General features: G+C 42.0%; 1 protein-coding gene across 6 annotated transcripts in view; it reads left to right on the top strand.

Annotated features, from left to right (window-relative positions):
* The window catches only part of SPSB4 (splA/ryanodine receptor domain and SOCS box containing 4), a 285,152-nt gene extending 267,033 nt beyond the window's left edge, over window positions 1–18,119 (top strand). For 5 of the 6 annotated variants that reach the window (XM_053304454.1, XM_053304453.1, XM_053304452.1 and 2 more), the window contains one exon: window positions 16,648–18,119. In XM_053304454.1, the coding sequence (XP_053160429.1) occupies window positions 16,648–16,775 (128 nt within the window). In that variant the 3' untranslated portion in view covers window positions 16,776–18,119. Of the gene's footprint in view, window positions 1–6,132; window positions 6,217–16,647 lie in introns of all 6 variants that reach the window. The other variant, XM_053304458.1, reaches the window with a different exon arrangement.
* The last annotated feature ends 376 nt before the right edge of the window (window positions 18,120–18,495 follow it).

Here is an 18,495-nt window from a genome sequence, read left to right as displayed (position 1 = left end):
GCGGGGCTGTTCTCCCACCAGCATTTTGAGCTCTGAAAAGCTCAACTGAATGGGGTTGACCAAATGGGGTCAGAACGCCAACTCAAACTAGGCTTCCATAGGTCAGAGTATCCCCGACTACCTTCAACCTCAGTGCTTAGAGCTAGGGTGGGGATGATAAACAAGTAGTGCATTCTCACAGTCTCAAGGATCCTGGTTAAAAAGTTAATCAGAATCAACTAGCCCCACAGAGCAGATTGTGAAAATGAAGAATTTCCAGGCAGTTCTGGACAATACTCCAGTTAACCACCATTTAGCCAGGATAGATAACTGGTTTAACTGTCCTAATTAAAAGCAGCTTAACTGGAGTGGTTTGACCAAGATTCTCACAACCAGCTCTACAGGTCTCACAGATTCCAATTAACTTTTTAACCAGGATCCTTATTATTGTGAGAATGCAGCCAAGGTCTATAACAGGAGATGTTTTTTTACGCTCTCATCTTAGTAGACTTAAAATTTGCACTGGGGTGAAACTGGGCATTTAAATAGTTAATGACAGTGGCTGACATCCAAAACAAGAAACTGCATGCAGAATGAGCACTGTTGCGCTAGTGCAAAGCTTAGTTACACTAAAAATGTGGATTGGCAGAAGCATTGTTATGCAATTTCACATTAATGCACTTGCACAAAGATTCACATTGAAATGAATAAGACATGCCACAGTTGTGTAAGTACACTTCTGGTAGCACAGCCACTGGTCTGGAACTCAAACTCCAGACTGAGTGCTATTAGCAGTTTTGTGCTAGCACAAAGTCCTTCTGCGAGTGGGTCATTGCTCTGAATAGCAACCATTGCACACAGTTAAATAAACTTAAATATTATTTTAATCTAGCTATCATGTTTTGTGTCTTTGCTCCAAGATACAGGGACATGATCTTCCCCTTTAACCAGGTGTGGAAATAGTACACTGTTCCGTTAAGAGTTGTTTAGTTTTGTTATTGATTAAAACTGTCTAGGTCTGGCCCAGCAAAAGCTTGAGGGAGTGTGAGTGATAGGGGTGTGCCTTGAACCAGGCTGGTTCAATCAGTTTGATCGCGAACCAGACCGGCCTTCAGGAAAGGGGGCTGGTTCGCAATCCTAAATATCCTAAAGGATCTCAAAGACAGAGAAAGGAGTTCTAGATACTTTTATGCAGCTCTATTATTTTATTGCATGGGTTCAGCTTTGATCATTTGAAACCTTAAAGAGAGGAGAAGGATTAGGTAACCCAGATTTAATTGATGTTATCAAACATATGAAGGATAATTATTAATAATAGATGGTCTTGCTTTTGTATGTAGAAAGTACATCAGTAAAGTAAATTGTATGAAAACCTTGACCTTTTTCAGGATAGAGGAACAGCCAGATGAATAATTCAAACAGCATCACAGCCTGGAAAGTAAACCTGATAGTTTTGCTGTGTGGTAGTGAATAAGCTGTATCCTTTTGCACTTAACTGCTGTTGTCAGGTTGTTCTAGAAAACCAAGAAATAATTGAACATTACAGATAATCAAGACATTATCTCAGATTTCAAAATAACGTTATGTGGCTTCTTATAAATGGTCTTGCTTTTGTATGTAGAAAGTACATTTTTTCCCCAGTACATGCTTTTTCCCCAAAATAAGCTGCAGAACTTTACGGAGCTGACCCAGGCTAAGTCTGACACAGGTCTGCAACTTATGTATGTTTTTATTTTCAAGAGTATTTTTTAATTGTTGATGGAGTGGCTAATCTAAATTTTGATGGTGGGGGAGATGACAAAGGGGCACAAGGCGAAGGTTCAGAGTTAGAAGTCAGGGTGATAAGAGATGAATGCAAGCAAATATATATTGAATGTACTTAAGCTCCTTGTGAGTTACTTATGAGCTGGATTATTGGGCATTCCTTGACATTGTCGGTGCTGCCGAGGCAAGTGGAATATGGAAGCAGCTCCAGCTTGGCAGGAAGTGGGGCAGGAAGAGGTGTAGCCACCACCTTCTGCCATCCTGCCAGTTGTAGCACAAACACTGCAAAGGGCAGTATCACCAATGGAGGTCCTTCCAGACCACAAGCTGGAAATGTATCATGTGGGCAGATGTGAGATTGCTGATGCCTCTGATAACTACTAAAGGGATAGGAAGAGACCAAAGAGGAAACCCAGTAGGAAGGCTGATGTCTGGTTGCCTCTCGGGAGAGGGGAGGTCAAGTGAGGATATCCCTGGAAAAGGTGAAGCATTTAGATCAACTCTGGGCAAACTTGGTCCTCCAGAAGTTGTTGAACTACAACTCCCATAATCTCCAGGGATGATTTGTGGTTGGAGATGATGGGAGTTGTTGTTCAATAACATCTGGAGGGCCAAGTTTGCTCAGCCCTGGGTTTATATGGAGGTGGAAACCTCTTCCTTCCCCACATCTGAACTGTGTTGGGGTGTGTTTACTTCTACTGGCCACTGACTGTAATAAAGATTTCTGTTTCTGGTGCTGGGATGATTAAGAAGAGGTTTGTCTGGCTGTCAACAGAATAGAACTGCAGATTCTGATTCGAATCCCTTTTTTTCAGGTATCTTCCGGGGGCAGGATACTAAACATCAGAAGGCTTTTACAATGTGACTATTACCCAGTAGTGACACTCTTATGTTAAAATGATCATGCAGATCATCTGTAATAGTTCATCTGTAGTAATCATTTTAGGAAGATGCCACTTCTGTATAAACAGCATCCAGAAATTTCAGAGGATGTAAATCCAGACTTGTAGCTTTATTGCTCACATGATAACTTTTATGCTCAATAGTACAGTTTTGCATACATGATTGAATCCAGTACTAAAGTTAACTTCTATCCTAATAACTCAACTTGAATCTTCTCCTGTTCATAGATCATTGCCATTTATAACATTGTTGGAGATACATCTGGAACAATCTCCTTAAACAGCTGGAAAGTGTTTTCCATGCATTGATAATGAACTAACATAAGGGACACAGAACACTAGGGTGCTATTTGAACATTTATCTACAGTGAAATAGTGAAACAGACATTCATCTTTGTTGGTTGTGCTTAGCCTTGAAGTTGCAAAAGCATCAATGATGGCCAAAAGTTAAAAGACTGACAAAAATGATTGTGACCTTCTTTTAATTTTGACTTGATAAAACGGCCTTTTGTTGACTTACCTTCTAGAAACAGCAAATGTTTGTCTGGCTCAAACTACTAGAGACTACAGGAGGCTCACATGGCTGAGTACTTTTCTGTAGAATTCTATATTAAAAACCTAGTATGGTAGAATGAAGTTCCCTCAGTCTCCTAACTTGATATTTGTTATGTGGAGGACAAAGCATTCAATCATGTGAGCCCTTATCTGATACCTGAAGTAGTACAGCCCAGTCCATATTTACCGGCTGTGAGGACTACTACTAAGGCACAGACGCTCTACAAGATTACTAACACACAAACTAAAAGCAATAACCACTTAGAGAGGCTATTCTCACGAGGCTATTCTCTGCTCATGTGGAGCACCAGGATCACTCCTGATCCTGGTGCTTTTGGTCCACCTAACCCAACTTTTTACCACAGCCTTTAGCCAGGGTTAAGGGCGCAACTGTGCCCTTAACCCCGGTGCTGGGATTGTCTGTGTGTTTGGGCTGCAGGCAGCCCACACACACAGCTGGGTGGCAGTAGCAGCTGGCTGAGGGAGGATCCTTCAGTGCACGGCACTCCTGACACAGTGTATTGAGGGATGCCAGAGACTTCCTCCTCCGGGTCCCTGTTCTGCTTCTTGTGGCGGCGCTAATCGTGTGCTGTGGTGAGTGGCAGAGTGAACTGGAGAGGGTGATAGTGTGCAGGGAGAGGCAGCAGGAACTGGCCTCCCCACCCTCCCTCCCCAGGGAGGTCGTGTGAATGACCTCATAGAGTGAAGAGTCATTACTAGTATCTCATGGGCATCAGGAGTCATCATATAGCTGTTTGCACAGTTTTGATTTCGAGGTTCCAATCTGTCTTGGGAAAACAAGTGTGTAATAGAGAATCTTTCTCTTCTGTGCTGCACTAAGCCAGTCAGTCTGCAGACCTGCTTCCCACAGAGAGAAAAATGATTCATCAGGAAAGAGAAGGGTATTTAATTGGGTTAAGTCAGGAGAGGAAGAGACAGAATGCAAAAAGAGGGAAGAGGAGGCTTTAAAAAAATTGGTGACTGGGGGGTTAATTCTGAGAGACTGATACAGACAATGAGGCACTTCCAATGAGCCATGTGAAGCGCCAGGTGGAGTTTCAAGGTGAGAGTGGGCTTAGCCAAACCCCTAGATCGGCCACCCACAAGACTACCAGCTCTGTCACGGAGCCAGTGGGAGCTGTGGGGATTGGGGGCTGCCCGGTCTGGGGGGACCCCTGACACCGGGAGGCTGCTTGTAGCCTCCCGGTCGGGGGTCTACCCTTGTGTCATCGCATGCCGTGGCAGCATATGATCTCGAAAACAAGGTTATCGAAGTGCTCGCTCCGTTGACCTCGTTTAAGGGGAGGGGGAATTAGGTAGGCTAGCCGCCTTGGGAAGATACTTCTGACATGCTCCCTCTCCTGCCATTGCTCACGTGCTAGTGGTATTTGGAGGCATCCTGCCTCTGAACTTGGAGGTAGCCTGTAGCCAGTGGCCACTGATAGACCTGGAACTCCTTCTGATGTGTAGTGAGAAAGGGCTATCCATTTTGCAGGGAGTAAGCCTGAAAGTGCCTACCTCCCTGCAGATGATCCTCATGACCTCCCTGGGCGAGCAGATCTCCCGCCCAGTGCCCTGCCCCCTGGAGCTTCAATATAACACCATGTGAGTGTGTGGTGCATTTTGGGGATCCCCCTCTCAGGTTTGCCAGCTGCAGCTGCGGCTGACACACAATTGCTCCAACGGGGTTATGAGAGCGCGCAGAAGACCCAGTTTTGCAAGGAATCATCGTAGGCGGGTTTGCCACCATGGTGCCGCTGGGATCAGGCGCATTTACATGCATGTGCAAAACTGGGATGGGCTCCTTTAGCCCGATCTTGCATGTGTGTGTGAATAGTCTCCTGGCCTCCATGAATTTGTCTAAGCAGCTTATAAGTTGGAGGATAGCAGAGGCCACGTGGACAGTTTTTAAATTTGATTATTAGGGGGAAACATGAAATCAGCCTAAGTTCAGTTAAGTCACTGCTACCAGTTATAGTGTATATACTGAAAGATGCTCTTAAGCCTACTTTTTCACCAACACTTCCAATCTAGAGTACTGTGTCCAGTTCTAAGCACCAAACTTGAAGTTAGATCTAAACACATTTGAATTGGTTCCAAGAAAAAAACATAAAGATGATCAAGGGTCTGGAAACTTGTTTGGAAAGATGGAACAAACTGTAGGTTTAGGCTGGAGAAAGAAGATCGGAGGAAGACATTCTAGCACTCTTCCAATACCTGAAGGGTTATCGCACAGAACAAGACAAGGTCTTGTTTTCTGCCACACCAGGGAGAAATCTGAAGAGTTTAAGTTACAGAAAGGTTGATAGCACAGGAAAAATTCCTAGATGAATTGGTTCCATTTTAACAACGGAACCAATTATCTAGATGGGCTTTGCCTAGCTGGAGATCTTGAATCAGAGGCTGGACAGCCACATGTGGATGCTGTACATCTGGATTTCCTGCAGTTAGCAGGGTTTGAACTGGATGACCTACAACAAGGCCAACACTTCTAGGCTTCAATGATATTCAGACTTCAGACCTCTCTTATCCTGAAGATTCCTGTCACCATAGAAAAAAAGTTGTTAGCTTTCCTTGCTGAATATGAGCAGCCAGGTAAAATGCTAGCTGTTATAGCAATAAATATGCTACAAGCTCAGTGAATTAGGTGATTGAATTTACTTTAGGAATCAAATTGGATCAAGGCTCATCAAACAGGTTTCATTAATTTTATTGCCAGAAAATATTAATTCTGCTGAATATGAACTTTCTTTATAGCTGGCAAAGACATTACATAATATATCAAGGTGAGAATATATTAATAATGTGAACTCATGTCAATAGGCAGTGCAGAGACAAACAGTAAGATGTTTGACTAGTGCAGAAATAGTCTCGTTACTTGGAAACTATGGATCTGTTAATGCAGCCTAAAATTGCATTATGTTTTTTACAGCTGCATCATATCAACTGACTCATGTTCCACTTGTGATTGAATGAAATCCAGAGATCCTTTTCACATATACTACTGCCAAGCCAGGTATACGCCACTTTACTCCTGTGCATTTAATCGCCCACACACCAAGTGCAGAACTTAGTATTTGTGTCTATTGGATTTCATTTCATTTTAGTCCATTTTCAGTGCAACTTTGAATTTAATTGCTGCCTTTATCCCTCCCTCTTTTGTATTTATCTGTGCATTTGATAAAGATTCCTTCCTACCTAAATAATTGATAAAAACATTGAAGAGTGCCAGGATTAAGGCTGAACCCTTCAGCAACCTCCTTCCAGTTTGATGAGAAATCATTGAGACAGCACTCCAACCCATTGTGAATCCACCTCTGGGATAATCATCTAGGCCACATCTTACCAATTTGCTAACCGAAATATCATAAAGAACTTTGTCAAGGAGAAGGAGTGTTTGAGGGCACTCAGTGTACATCGGAGCACTTCTAGAATTCTGGATTGGCATGAAGAAATACTGGCTGACAGACTAACATGGCCCAGACTAGCACAGCATGGGCACTCCGTGATACATTCAGGTGCTGCTGCTGAGTTCCTGATTGAAGCTGCACTGGCACTCGCATGGGGGAGGGCAAATTTTGAAGACCTCCCCTTTCCTCTGAAGCATTCTGTGCACCTGAACATATGTCCCTTAGGATCATACAGCCCTCAGGGATGTGTTTTCAGGTGATACAGTGCTTGTGGAGAATCGAAATTCAATTCATTGGAGTCACCGAAATTCACCCCACGCACAATGGTCAATACTGACTTAGTCAAACCCATCAGTAGCATTGTTGCTTTTCATGTAGCACCCACACTTTGTTGGTCTGGATGCCAGCCACTGTGGACCTCCCCCCCCCCCACACATCTAATTGTGGCAAAAGCTGGCATTAGGCAGTAGCTCATTTAATCAATTAAAATAAACTTGAATAATTGTGCAGCAGAAAGTCAGGGTCATAACGTACACTTCTATCTGCATTGGAACATAACTTCTGGAGACACTAAAGTGGCTGTTCTATCAGCCTGAGCTGATAACAGGATCTGTTGCCCATTAGTCTTTTGAAGAAGACACTACAATAGCTTTCAGCTGCACATGTGGGAAGAGATTGGAGGAGAGAGTGTTTGGCTTGAAGAGCGAGAGAGAGTAAGAGCAAGAGTTAGAGAGAGCATACTCAGCAAGAGCTCATGTTTCATTCTTTCATTCAGATATCTGAATATTAAGGAGTGTTTTGCTCATAATCTGCTTTACATAGAGCTTTTTTCCATGTAAGTAAAAAAATGAAACCTGCAAATAGGTAATCACCACTTAACATTTACAGATGTGCCTTTCACTGGGTGTATATGAGCTTATAGTCTAGGATTCACTATGGCTGCCGTTTGTAGGTTTTATTTTGGATTAAACTGGCTTTCTCCTGGTTATAAGAAGTTGGATCAAGCCATGAGAATTTTGGATGATTTAACTGTTTTTTATGCTCTTCTGCTGCTAATGTTTTCTGGATTCTACTGTCCTGCCCTTGTTACAAGAGGAAATAGAAATGCAATGCGAAGCTGGACCTTTATTACTAGAAATCCATAGGACCATATAACCTAAATTTTTCTTTTAAATAAAGTAATACATTGGCCAGCAAGATTTGATCTTCTCTAGAACTGTTAGCTAAAAGATGTGATATCTGTGGGTAGGCAGAGAGAGAACATTTGATGGGATTTTAAATTTATGTTGATGGATGTTCCTGTTGAACACATTATTGTGCCCTTAAAGGTTTGTCATTTTGTTAGATTTTTAACATCAGCAAACTTACATCCTAAAATACCTGTTTATTGTAACACACTTTGTAAAAACTTCACCTCAGAAGTATGCCACATAAATGATACGCCATCGATTCAATCAGCATACTGTTACAGACCAGGCCTGATCTATATACTAAACATGCTCATTAGCCAGTATATAAAATAGGTCTGGACCATAATGTCACCAACGTGACCTTGTTCTTTTATATTAGTGAACATGTGTGATCTGGATTGCAAAGAAGGAAGGAGGTCGAACCAGTCCTCAAAGAGGTTCAATGGGCTTTATTGAGTATAAAAACTAACATAATCTAGCAAAGCAGAATACTCTATTAATATCAGCAACAGTATTTCCTAACCAGCACCAATATTCACCCGTGTGCCTAACTACATATGTGTGTGAGCATTTAGTTCTTCCTAGATCCTAATACATTTCAGATACAGGCAGAAAAGAAAGGGGGGGATGAAGGCTGCGGGCTGGTATGGTTTGGGGGTGATTAGTGGAGGGAAAGGGGGGAGGAGAAGGGAGCAGGGAAAGAGGCAGGGATGAGGGGATTCCAAGCAGCATATTTACCCCGGATCCGAGGCTGGAGAGAGAAGAATCACTTCAGTTGAAGGAGCGAGGCGCTGGCGGAGACAGGAGTTGTGCAGTTGCTTCAGATCATTGCTCAGAGCTCCATGGCTGGGGAGCCTGGACTTCTCACTGCGCAGTGGAAGTCACAGCCTCTGAGCATGGGCAGAGTTCCTACTTAGCCCCATGGCTGGGCAGCAAACTCTGGGAAAGCGTGTGATCAGATCTTGTTGTAGGCACAAGAATGCTAGCTCTCTGTTTCAAAAAACCTCATTCTTATAGTGATTTTCTCTTTGATCCTTGAATAGAATCTATTCAAGATCTCCTCTTTTCCTGGATGTCCAAAAGGTGATAACATGCTGCTACCTTCTGAACAAAGTCTTAATTATTCAGGATATTTTCCAGTCCAGAGAGATCTCTGACTCATCTTCTGTAAAACTGCGCGCTCAGGAAGGGAGGAGTGGGGAGCATTGCCCACAGCAAATCTGCATATTTGCATCCTTGCCAGTCGAAAAGGTGTTAAGAAGTCAAGAATTAGTAAGGGGATTCAGGATATTCTGTGTGAGACAGCAATTACATATGTACCTTTATCCAGTGTTTTTCTTGTAATTGAAAACAAGAGAATGTTTAAAGTATACGTGAAAAGGTGTGTGTGTGTGATATTTGTAGCATTGGTGAGGTGACAGTTAAAATTTACAGGCATTTACTGTGTATGCATTTTGCCTCTGGGGAACCTCTATAGAGAGTAATTGAGCTAATCACTTGGACATTGCAGGGCCATCACTGACAATGGAAGGAGGAACTCAACAGGTCGGGCAAACCCTTCCACAGACATAGTGAGTCACATTTTTTGCATATGAAAGCTCAGGCCAAAGCCTGATGTCTCTGCATATCCATTTTAGCAACGATGCGATATTCCTCCTGCTCTACAGAGCAGTTGACCTGGGTGCCAGAGTTCAGGTATCATTTCATTTCTTGATATAAAATGGAGTCAGACACAGGCCTATATTTCACCATACTTCTGAGTCTGATACCTCTAGTTCTGATATGTTATAGACTGTTCATAACAGTACCACTTTAATTACTTCAGCAGAGTTGTAAACCTGTGTCGTTTGTCTGATTTTGTCTAGCTTTGGGCTTCTGTGATTAAATTAACATTGGCATCTTCCCCAGCAAATCAACTCCTTCCAAATCTTGTGTTAGTGATAACGAACATGCAGTGTACTGTCTGCAGAACTGAATATGCAACTTTTGGTGAGAATATGCAATAGTACTGTTGGACTGATAAGCCACCTAATGGCACAGCGGGAAATGACTTGCCTAGGAAGCATGAGGTTGCCAGTTCAAATCCCCACAGTTACCTATATCAGGCAGTAGCGATATAGGAAGATGCTGAAAGGCATCATCTCATACTACGCAGGAGGAGGCAATGGCAAACCCCTCCTGTATTCTACCAAAAGAAAACCACAGGGCTCTGTGGGCGCCAGAAGTTGACACTAACTTGACAGCACACTTTGCCTTTACTGTTGGAACACATTTAGATGAGAGGCCTTCTGCAAGCTGGTGTAGCCTGAGATGAGAAAAGTTAATGGGAGTTGTTGTAAGATGTTGCAACTACTACTCTTATTGGCCTTTGGGCTGCAGTTGTGATGCATCAAAAATAAGCCCCTTTTACTATCTTCATATGAAACTGGTTTGGGGTGGTATCCCCTTTTGGAAGTTAGCACATGCTTACAACCAGGGTGGATTTGATTTTAATCAAATCGATTTAAATCACGATTTAAATCACTAGTCAGTAAGACTAGATTTAAAACATGGTATTTTACATAAAGACTCATTCTTGCTGGTATAATCTTAATATTTACAACCAGATGAAGGTTTCATTTTTGGTCCTCTTCTAGATACAAAAATTGCCCAAAATAATCTTACAGAAACCTCTGGAAGAGCATGACATTGTGAATGGATTAAAGGAATTCATTTACCAAAAAATTTAAACATTGCATATATACAGCCTCATGCTACATAATAAAAACTAATCCTTATTTCATGATGAATAACTGTTGGACTATAATGTATCTTACATAGAAAACTATAGAAGGATTTTTCTTTCCCCAAAAAGCATTTTATTTTTTAAAAATCTGATTTAAATTTTTAAAAATCCAATTTAAATTTTTAAAATCTGTTTTAGTTTTTTTAAAAAAATAATTGATTTTTATCCATCCTGCTTACAACTCTTATTACAACAGTAAGCTTTCAGAGAAGCCACTAGTATTATAAAATACCATGTATTTAGTATTTAATAAACTGTTTAGGGCTGTGTAAAAGGTTTGAAACTTAAGAAAGAAAGAAAGCTCTCTGTCTGTGTATAAATGAAATAAAAGAAGTAGGGAGAGCTCTGTAGATGGAAGCTGATTGTGCATGGAATTCAGGTCATAACCATTCTAGTGCTGAGTTATCAGTGTTATAAGACCAAAGACTGAAACCAGTGAATGGATTACAGAGGAATGTAGCTGGTAAGCTAGTGTTGTTTTAAACAGATTCAGTAGGGGAAAGGAAAATGTAAACACAACAGGAGCATAAACAAAAGGTCTCTGGGTTTTTTTTGTTCTGTTTAAAATAGAGATACAAGCAGTGTGGTGTAGAGTTGGTGGGGAGAATGAGGCGCTTAATTGTAGCGTCAACTATAAAAAAGCGTCTGATTCAGCTAGCTTCATCATCATTTGCCCCTGAACCTCCCCCCCACCGCCCACACACACACACACACACACACACACACACACACACATACACACACACACTGAATAAGATCAGACCACAAATTATGGATTAAAACTCAGTCCAGAACTTTACTAATCAAACTTATATGCAAAGCAAGTTTATTTACATTGCATATCATATTTATATTAAGTCATATACAACTTATTTTGGGTTTTTTGCTTTCTATTTCTACTAAAAAGTTACAGCATTATAGATAATCAAGCCATCATCTGCCATTTCACACAGTTGGCTGTGTTTAGGGAAGTTTTCCTGCATTGCCACTTCCCAAACCTCATAGCTCTGGTGGGCAAGACAAGCAAATTGGGGGAAGGAGAAGAAAAGGGTCCATTCCTAGACTCCCAAACCTGTGAGAGGCTGCTCCATAAAGATATGCCCCTCCCTGCTTTCACTATAATAGTGCCTCTAGTTCTTCACCAGTGCTGGTACTGTGCTGGTTTTTCAGAACCTGTTGTGATAAGGGACTACTCAGAAGAGCTACTAACTATCAGAATGGTCAGAAAAAGCTTAACAGTGTGGATGAGACAAGAACAATTCCCCTCTGAAAGCAATTCTGGTGGGCATCCAGCGTACCTTCTGAGCCACCTACATTCCCACTGCAGTGAACAGCTGGTTGCCATTGGGGCTAGACCTCTAAATGGTAGAAATTGTTGAATTCAAAAGAGGACTAGCATGAGGATCAGACTAGGTTTTATGGTCCCAACTACTTACAATACTGGACTATACCTGAGCATCAACATGCTGCTTCAGCAGCATGACACATCCCACCTCACCCATCGTCAGGCACAACTCTACCCTCCACCCCTCTGGAATCTGTTGAAAGCCAATGGGAAGGAGCAGCTTTACATAAATACAGGGTATGTGAATGGTGAAACACATGAGTGCTGAAAAACAGTCTTCAACTGTTATTATAAGACACTAGTATTTTTAAGCCCGTTATGATAACGGGCGCTAGCTTTCTATCCCGTCTTTTCTGTCTCTCTCTCTCTCTTTCTATCTCTTCCCCCCCCCTTGTCCCCTCTCTCTTTTTGTTTTTTGTTTTGTTGTTGTTCTCTGTTGTTGTTCTTCCTTATTTTGCTTTTACTTTTTTTTGGGGGGGGGGTGGATGAATAACGGCCAAAATGGCCCATGAGAAGGTGGCCGCCCCCGCCTATCGCCCTCCCGCGCACCCAGCTGCCGGAGCCCACCTTACCCGCTCCAGCCCGAAGGAGAAGAGAGGAACTCGGAAACAGAGCTATTCTCTGTGTTAAGCTGCTGCCTATACTGTCGCAATGGACGCAATAGGCGTCCTTTGCGTCCATAGCGGCAGTTTGAGCAGTGACTTAGCACAGAGAGGAGCTCTGCTCGTGAGCTCCTCTCTTTTCCCTCGGGCTGGAGCGGGTAAGGTGGTCTTCAACAGCTGGGAGGACGATAAGTGGGGACGGCGACCTTCTCATGGGCCATTTTGGCCCTTAATCTTTTTTGGGGGGGAGCGGGGAAGGTGATTTTGGGCAGCTGGGAGGGCGGGTGAGCAGGCGGCGGCGGCTGTGAGCGGGTAGGAGCCTCGTTGGCGGCTTCGCCGCCACCTCGCCCAGCTTCATTTTGGGCAGCTGGGAGGGCGGGTGAGCAGGCGGCGGCGACGGCTGTGAGCGGGCGGGGGCCTCGTTGGCGGCTTCGCCGCCACCTCGCCCAGCTTCCCCCGTCTCGGTCTTCCCCCGCCGCCATTGCCCTCGCCTTTTTCAGGGCAGCTGCTTCTGGTTGCCTCGGCCTCCTCTCGCCGTGCCGCAGCTCATGGCTGAGGCGGCGGCTCTGCCGCCGCCTCGGCCACTTTCCCCCGCCGCCACACACCGGCTAATGGCCACCCGTGGCTGTGGGACACTGGTGTCTGAGGTCCTGTGTCCCTTGGGCTCTTCTGGGCCTGCGCTTCGCGCAGGCCCAGAACAGCCCAGGGAGGCAGGGACGCAGATCCCCAACGTTCCAAAGCCACGGCCACTCACTTAGCCTTTTATTATATAGGATACATTCTTGTACCAACTTGATCATGACTTTCTTGTATTTGTGCCTTCTCACCTATGCTAATTTATAAAGTCTGTTCATCCTGTTTTTCCTGTCATTGAAACTGAGTTACAAATTATAAGTCCCTGACTCATACATTCCAATTTATAAGTATCACTTTATAAATTACAATTTATAAGTCTCAGGAACAGCCTTTTGTGGATTGGAGAGGGTTAAGCCCATTAAGGAGGCTTATTGCTCTGTACTGGACTCCTGGGAACCTCTCCTACCCAGCGCCTGCCTAAATGGGTAGCCCAGCTTTAGGACCCATGCTTAGTGGGGATAGGACAGAAACCCCCACTACCCTACCACAGCTTTAGATTGTGTGGGTGCTCGGAGCCCCTTCTGGAGCTCCTGGGAGCTGTTCCTGGGCCATATTTATAAGAGAGTCGAGGGGAAAGTGTGACCAGGGAGAGGCGCACTGCTGTATTGTGCAGGGCTGCCTCTCTGCTGCCCACACAGTGCATTGTGGGGTGCAGAAAGACTTCCCCTTCTGGGAGTCTGCTGCCATATGGGTGCGTGAGCGGAGGAGCCCAGAAGAGGCTTGGATCATCTGGGGGAAGGCAGGTAGGAACCTGCCTTCCCCCAACCCTCTCCACTTTGGTTGTGTGAATGACCTTTCTATACACCTCAGCAGTCCTTTGTCATAGGATCATTATTGTTCTATCTGTATAGAATATGGTAATGTGTTGGATCTGAATCTGGTAATTCCAGAAGCAAGATTCAAGGTCTGGTCAACTTGTATGGCAGATCAGTGCATCTAGATGTTTTAAGTTAAGTGGCCACTCTACTCTCAGGCCATTTATCTGACTCAACCATCACCTTCTATTAAAAACAAAAACAAAATAATTCTGGTGTATACACCACACCAACTATTTCAGTAGGGCTGCAAATATTCTAAATGCACAAAATAAAACTTTTTTTAAACCGCTGTATCTCATCCATTTATATGCAATATACAATCTGTTTTCAGTGTATTTCCTCTTTTTAAAAGTCTCAATTTATAATAATTGTTGAGCTTCCCTACCCTCCTCCGTGAGACAGGGTTGCTTACCCCTGCTAACTGGGCAAAGAGGCACCTTTTACCTTGGTGATTCTCTTTATTTAGCAGGGGGAGAGTAACTGGCCCTATTCACCCCCCCCCCAGTACTTCCAGTGACTGTTGCTGGTGTCTATCTTATGTTTCTTTTTATATTGTGAACTATTTGGGGACAGGGAGCCATCTTATTTATTTATTTCTCTGTGTACAGGACGGATAATGGCACTGGGTGTTGGGGAAATGTTAGACATTCATTAACCTAGCTTTATTTGCACTTTACATATTGTGCACAAGTTTCTAAAGGAACCTTTTATGAATAGATTCCTCTGTGAAAGTGTGCAACTTGGTACGTAGTATATTTGCCACATTAAAAACAGTGTTATGGCCATGGAACATTGAAATAGTGCTTTATCTATTTCTCTTTCTTTTTTTAAAGGTGTTCTACTGCCAACAATGTTCTAGTTAACTTTTGGGACCTAATTATCACTAACAGTATAACACTTTAACAAAAAGTGCTGAAGACTGAAGTGGGAGGGAAAAGAAAACATTTTAAAATTTCAGCTCAGAAATTTTTTTTTAAAGGTTGATGGTTTGCAGCTGCAGCAAGAACTTGCTGGCCTTATTTCTGCCATTTTAGTTGTGGAACACTTTTGCTCATACAGTATTTTGTTTTTGTTACCAGCTCTGTAAGGATCTCCTGAGCTGTTGGCAAATTGCGCTCTCTCTCTCACACACACACACACACACACTCACTCACTCTCTCTCTCTCTCTCTCTCTCACTCTCACACACACACTTTTGAGAAGTAGTTTCCTAACATTTGAGCAGGAATTTTGACCTCTTTAATCTTTAGTCTTTAATCTTAGTTTCTATGTTGCTGTTTAGTCCTAAATGTGTTTCTGGCACAATAATCAGCAAATCACTACATATTCCTGATCTAGAAACTCCAGTGTTAAAGTGGTGTGTGTGTCTGTGTACAATTCCACCACAGAACTTTGGCTAGAGGCCATAGGTTTTGTGTGTGTTTCCGATATTGTCAAATATGTTCCTGAAGATTCTCTTCACAATTACCCTTTTGAGAACACTAGAATCTTTCTTACGGATCTTGAACTCTTGCGGGAAGCAGGAAGAATTATACTTTCTGTAATGTTCCTTTGCATATCTATGGAAGTACTATAAAAATATTGGATCTAACAATTCTAGCAGCTTCGAGCTTTTTCTTGTAATGAGAGAACAGGCATTGAAGCTAAACTGTCTGTCACACATCTATACTGGCAAGAGCTGATGTATATTTGTGTGTTTTGCTCAGTGTATTTCAGCTGTCAAAGTTCCTCTGTGTGTGTTTAAGGCTGTTTAATGAAAACTGCCTTTCCAGTGAAGTGATCAAAATTTGTTGATTACCAGGGAGGAAAGGGGGAAATTGCTTCTTTCTGTTTGTTTCAGTGCCCAGAAAGAAAAGCGGCAGTGTATGGAAAGGCTTCCTTAAGTTCAATTATGCTTCAATTTCTTTTCCTAATCTTTTAAAAGGAAGAATATGTGGCATTTAAAGGTCAGGGACCTACTTATTGAGCTTCTAAAAATATTGTGTTACAAATCTACTAAAAGGACCTGGAGCCCTAGATGAAAACTTTATAGCAAAGCTAATAGCTCATAACGAGTTTCTGATTTTAGACCTTTAAAAAAAATTCAAATACTGCATTTTGATAAGTGTGATATTTGCACAAATATTGAGTGAAGATATGATCAATCATGCATAGTAAGTTAGTGAAGTTACTTACACATGGTTTGGCATTAGAGATCAAACTTTGCTTACACAGTCCCTTTCCTCATTCACCAAGATTAGACGCTTCTTATCCTGGTTTGGAGCAAACCATAGATTGCCGCTTTGTCTAAATGCAGCAAACTATGGTTTGCAAGTTGCCTGAGAGCGGGAATCACAAACCACATTGAAACTGGAAGTTTCTATATGCAGCATTCAAGGGAAAAGGCACATGATACCAAGCTCATGTGTGGTGGTTAAGTGATATGCCAAATAGCCCATAACGTTGCCATCCTACTTTTAAGTTATAGTTTGGACTATAAGTTTGGACTCTATAGTTTGGACTCTAGTTTGGACACTTTCAGCCTCTCATGTCTACTTTGAAGATGTCTGCACACGAAATGTTTTCTCCTCCTAATTTTTCTCTCTTTTAGCCCTGAAAAAGTGCATGCACACAATTATGTAAGGAAAATAAGTTAAAATGTTGTTTTCTGTTTAATTTTCAGCGGAACCCCTGCCTTTAATGGACCTGTGCCGAAGATCAATTCGCTTCGCTCTGGGCAGAGAACGCCTGCATGATATAGAAACTTTACCTTTGCCTCAGTCTCTGAAAAATTATTTACAATATCAGTAAGACGAATTCTAGACCTCTAAATGGTAGAAATTGTTTACATCAGAATATAAATCTTCGTGGTGGATCGTTTGAGTGTTGTTTAATTTTTTTACATTTTTTTTAATCAACCATGGCAGAACATTATGGAGACTACTAAGGAATGTGAAAACACTTCAAATTGCTTTTGTTCTTTCAGTGAAATAATTGTTGCCTACACTGTTAGCAGCCTTGTTTATGCAGAATCCAAAGCTTGTCTTCACAGGTTCGATCCAAAGTTGTGGTATATGTTGGCCTCAGTCTCGCATTGGATATTGACCAAATGAAAGTCTAAGCCACAGAAGTTGCCTTTATGTAAGGCTTTTCTTTTGTACAGGTTACTGCATGGCTAATTAAAAACTCACATACAACTGTTGGGATTTGTCAAAAGTCAGAATCTTGACTCTTTTTAAAAACATCTTAATTAGTAGATATGCCAAGTAATCTCAATTCCATAGCCATCAGCTGTGATCTAAAGCGCCATGAATATTAGGGGCTTTCTTGTGAAGAAAAATGCTCCAGAGTGCACACCAGATTCTCATGTGCATTGTATAAGGGAATGGGAAACCCTTGTGCATGTGGATAATTGGAGCTGCATTGGAACTGCTAGATTGTGGCCTTTACTTTTAGGTGCTCTGCCTTCCATGCTCTTGGTACATACAGTACACCACTTGCCATATTTTAAATTATTTTATAGAACAGCTGTGTCTTGATTATAAAGGTAGTTGATCTTTCTCTTTTGGAATTAATTCAACTGAGTATAAATCAATTAAGCTGCTATACATAAATTTAAGCTGATTTTGTCCTATTGTTTCAGTGGGATGAGATTTGCTCAAATCAATGTTCTTTAGCTTAACATGCTGATTAGGCTACATACTGGCTTTTGTTAAGCATTGTCAAGACCAAGATTTTCCTCAAATATGTCACTTTTTATTTTTGAACAATTTTTTTATTTGTACTTCATGAATTCCAAATACTACATTGCCTTTTAATGTGTATGTGACAGAGTGTTTTGCTTATTTGTTCAAGCTCTGTAGAGAGTGACACATTTAATTGTTTTCTCACCAGAGTAAGATGGCATTAGTCATCCTCTACACTACTTAAGATGTATTAATAATTTGCCAGGATCAACTTATTTTTAAAGACACTGCCTTTTCCCCCATTTCCTACTATGTTCAAAGTTTTCTGCCTGATCAGTTATCTAGTTTTTAACTGGAAGTTGTTATAATGGCAGGATGTCGAATGTTTATAGACTGAGCTGCCTTCAGCATATTTTAATGTGAATTTACCGAAGAATGAAGAAGTTTCTAATAAAGTCTACTGTCCAAACTGCTTGTGGTGTTTCCTTTTCCCTACTGTAGTTTCTCATGCAAAACTTAAGCAATGAAAATTAGTTTAGTTATAAATCACTTAGCTAGTAAAAGGTAAAGTGTGCCATCAAGTCGATTTTGACTCCTGGTGCATACAGAGCCCTGTGGTTGTTTGGTAGAATACAAAAGGGGTTCCATTGCCTCCTCCCACGGCAGTATGAGATGATGCCCGATATAGTAGCAGCAGGGATTCAAACTGGCAACCTTCTGCTTGTTAGTCAAGCATTTCCCCACTGCGCCACTTCGTCTTTATCCTCAGTAGACTATTTTGATTTTCTTTAAAATAATAGATATGAGCTGGAACTAGAAGCACACAAAATCTTGCTGCTCTACTT

Source organism: Hemicordylus capensis, chromosome 3, assembly GCF_027244095.1.
Source record: "Hemicordylus capensis ecotype Gifberg chromosome 3, rHemCap1.1.pri, whole genome shotgun sequence".
NCBI classification, from domain to species: Eukaryota; Metazoa; Chordata; class Lepidosauria; order Squamata; family Cordylidae; genus Hemicordylus; species Hemicordylus capensis.
Note: the sequence above shows the minus strand (reverse complement) of the source record. Positions and strands in the feature narration are given on the sequence as shown.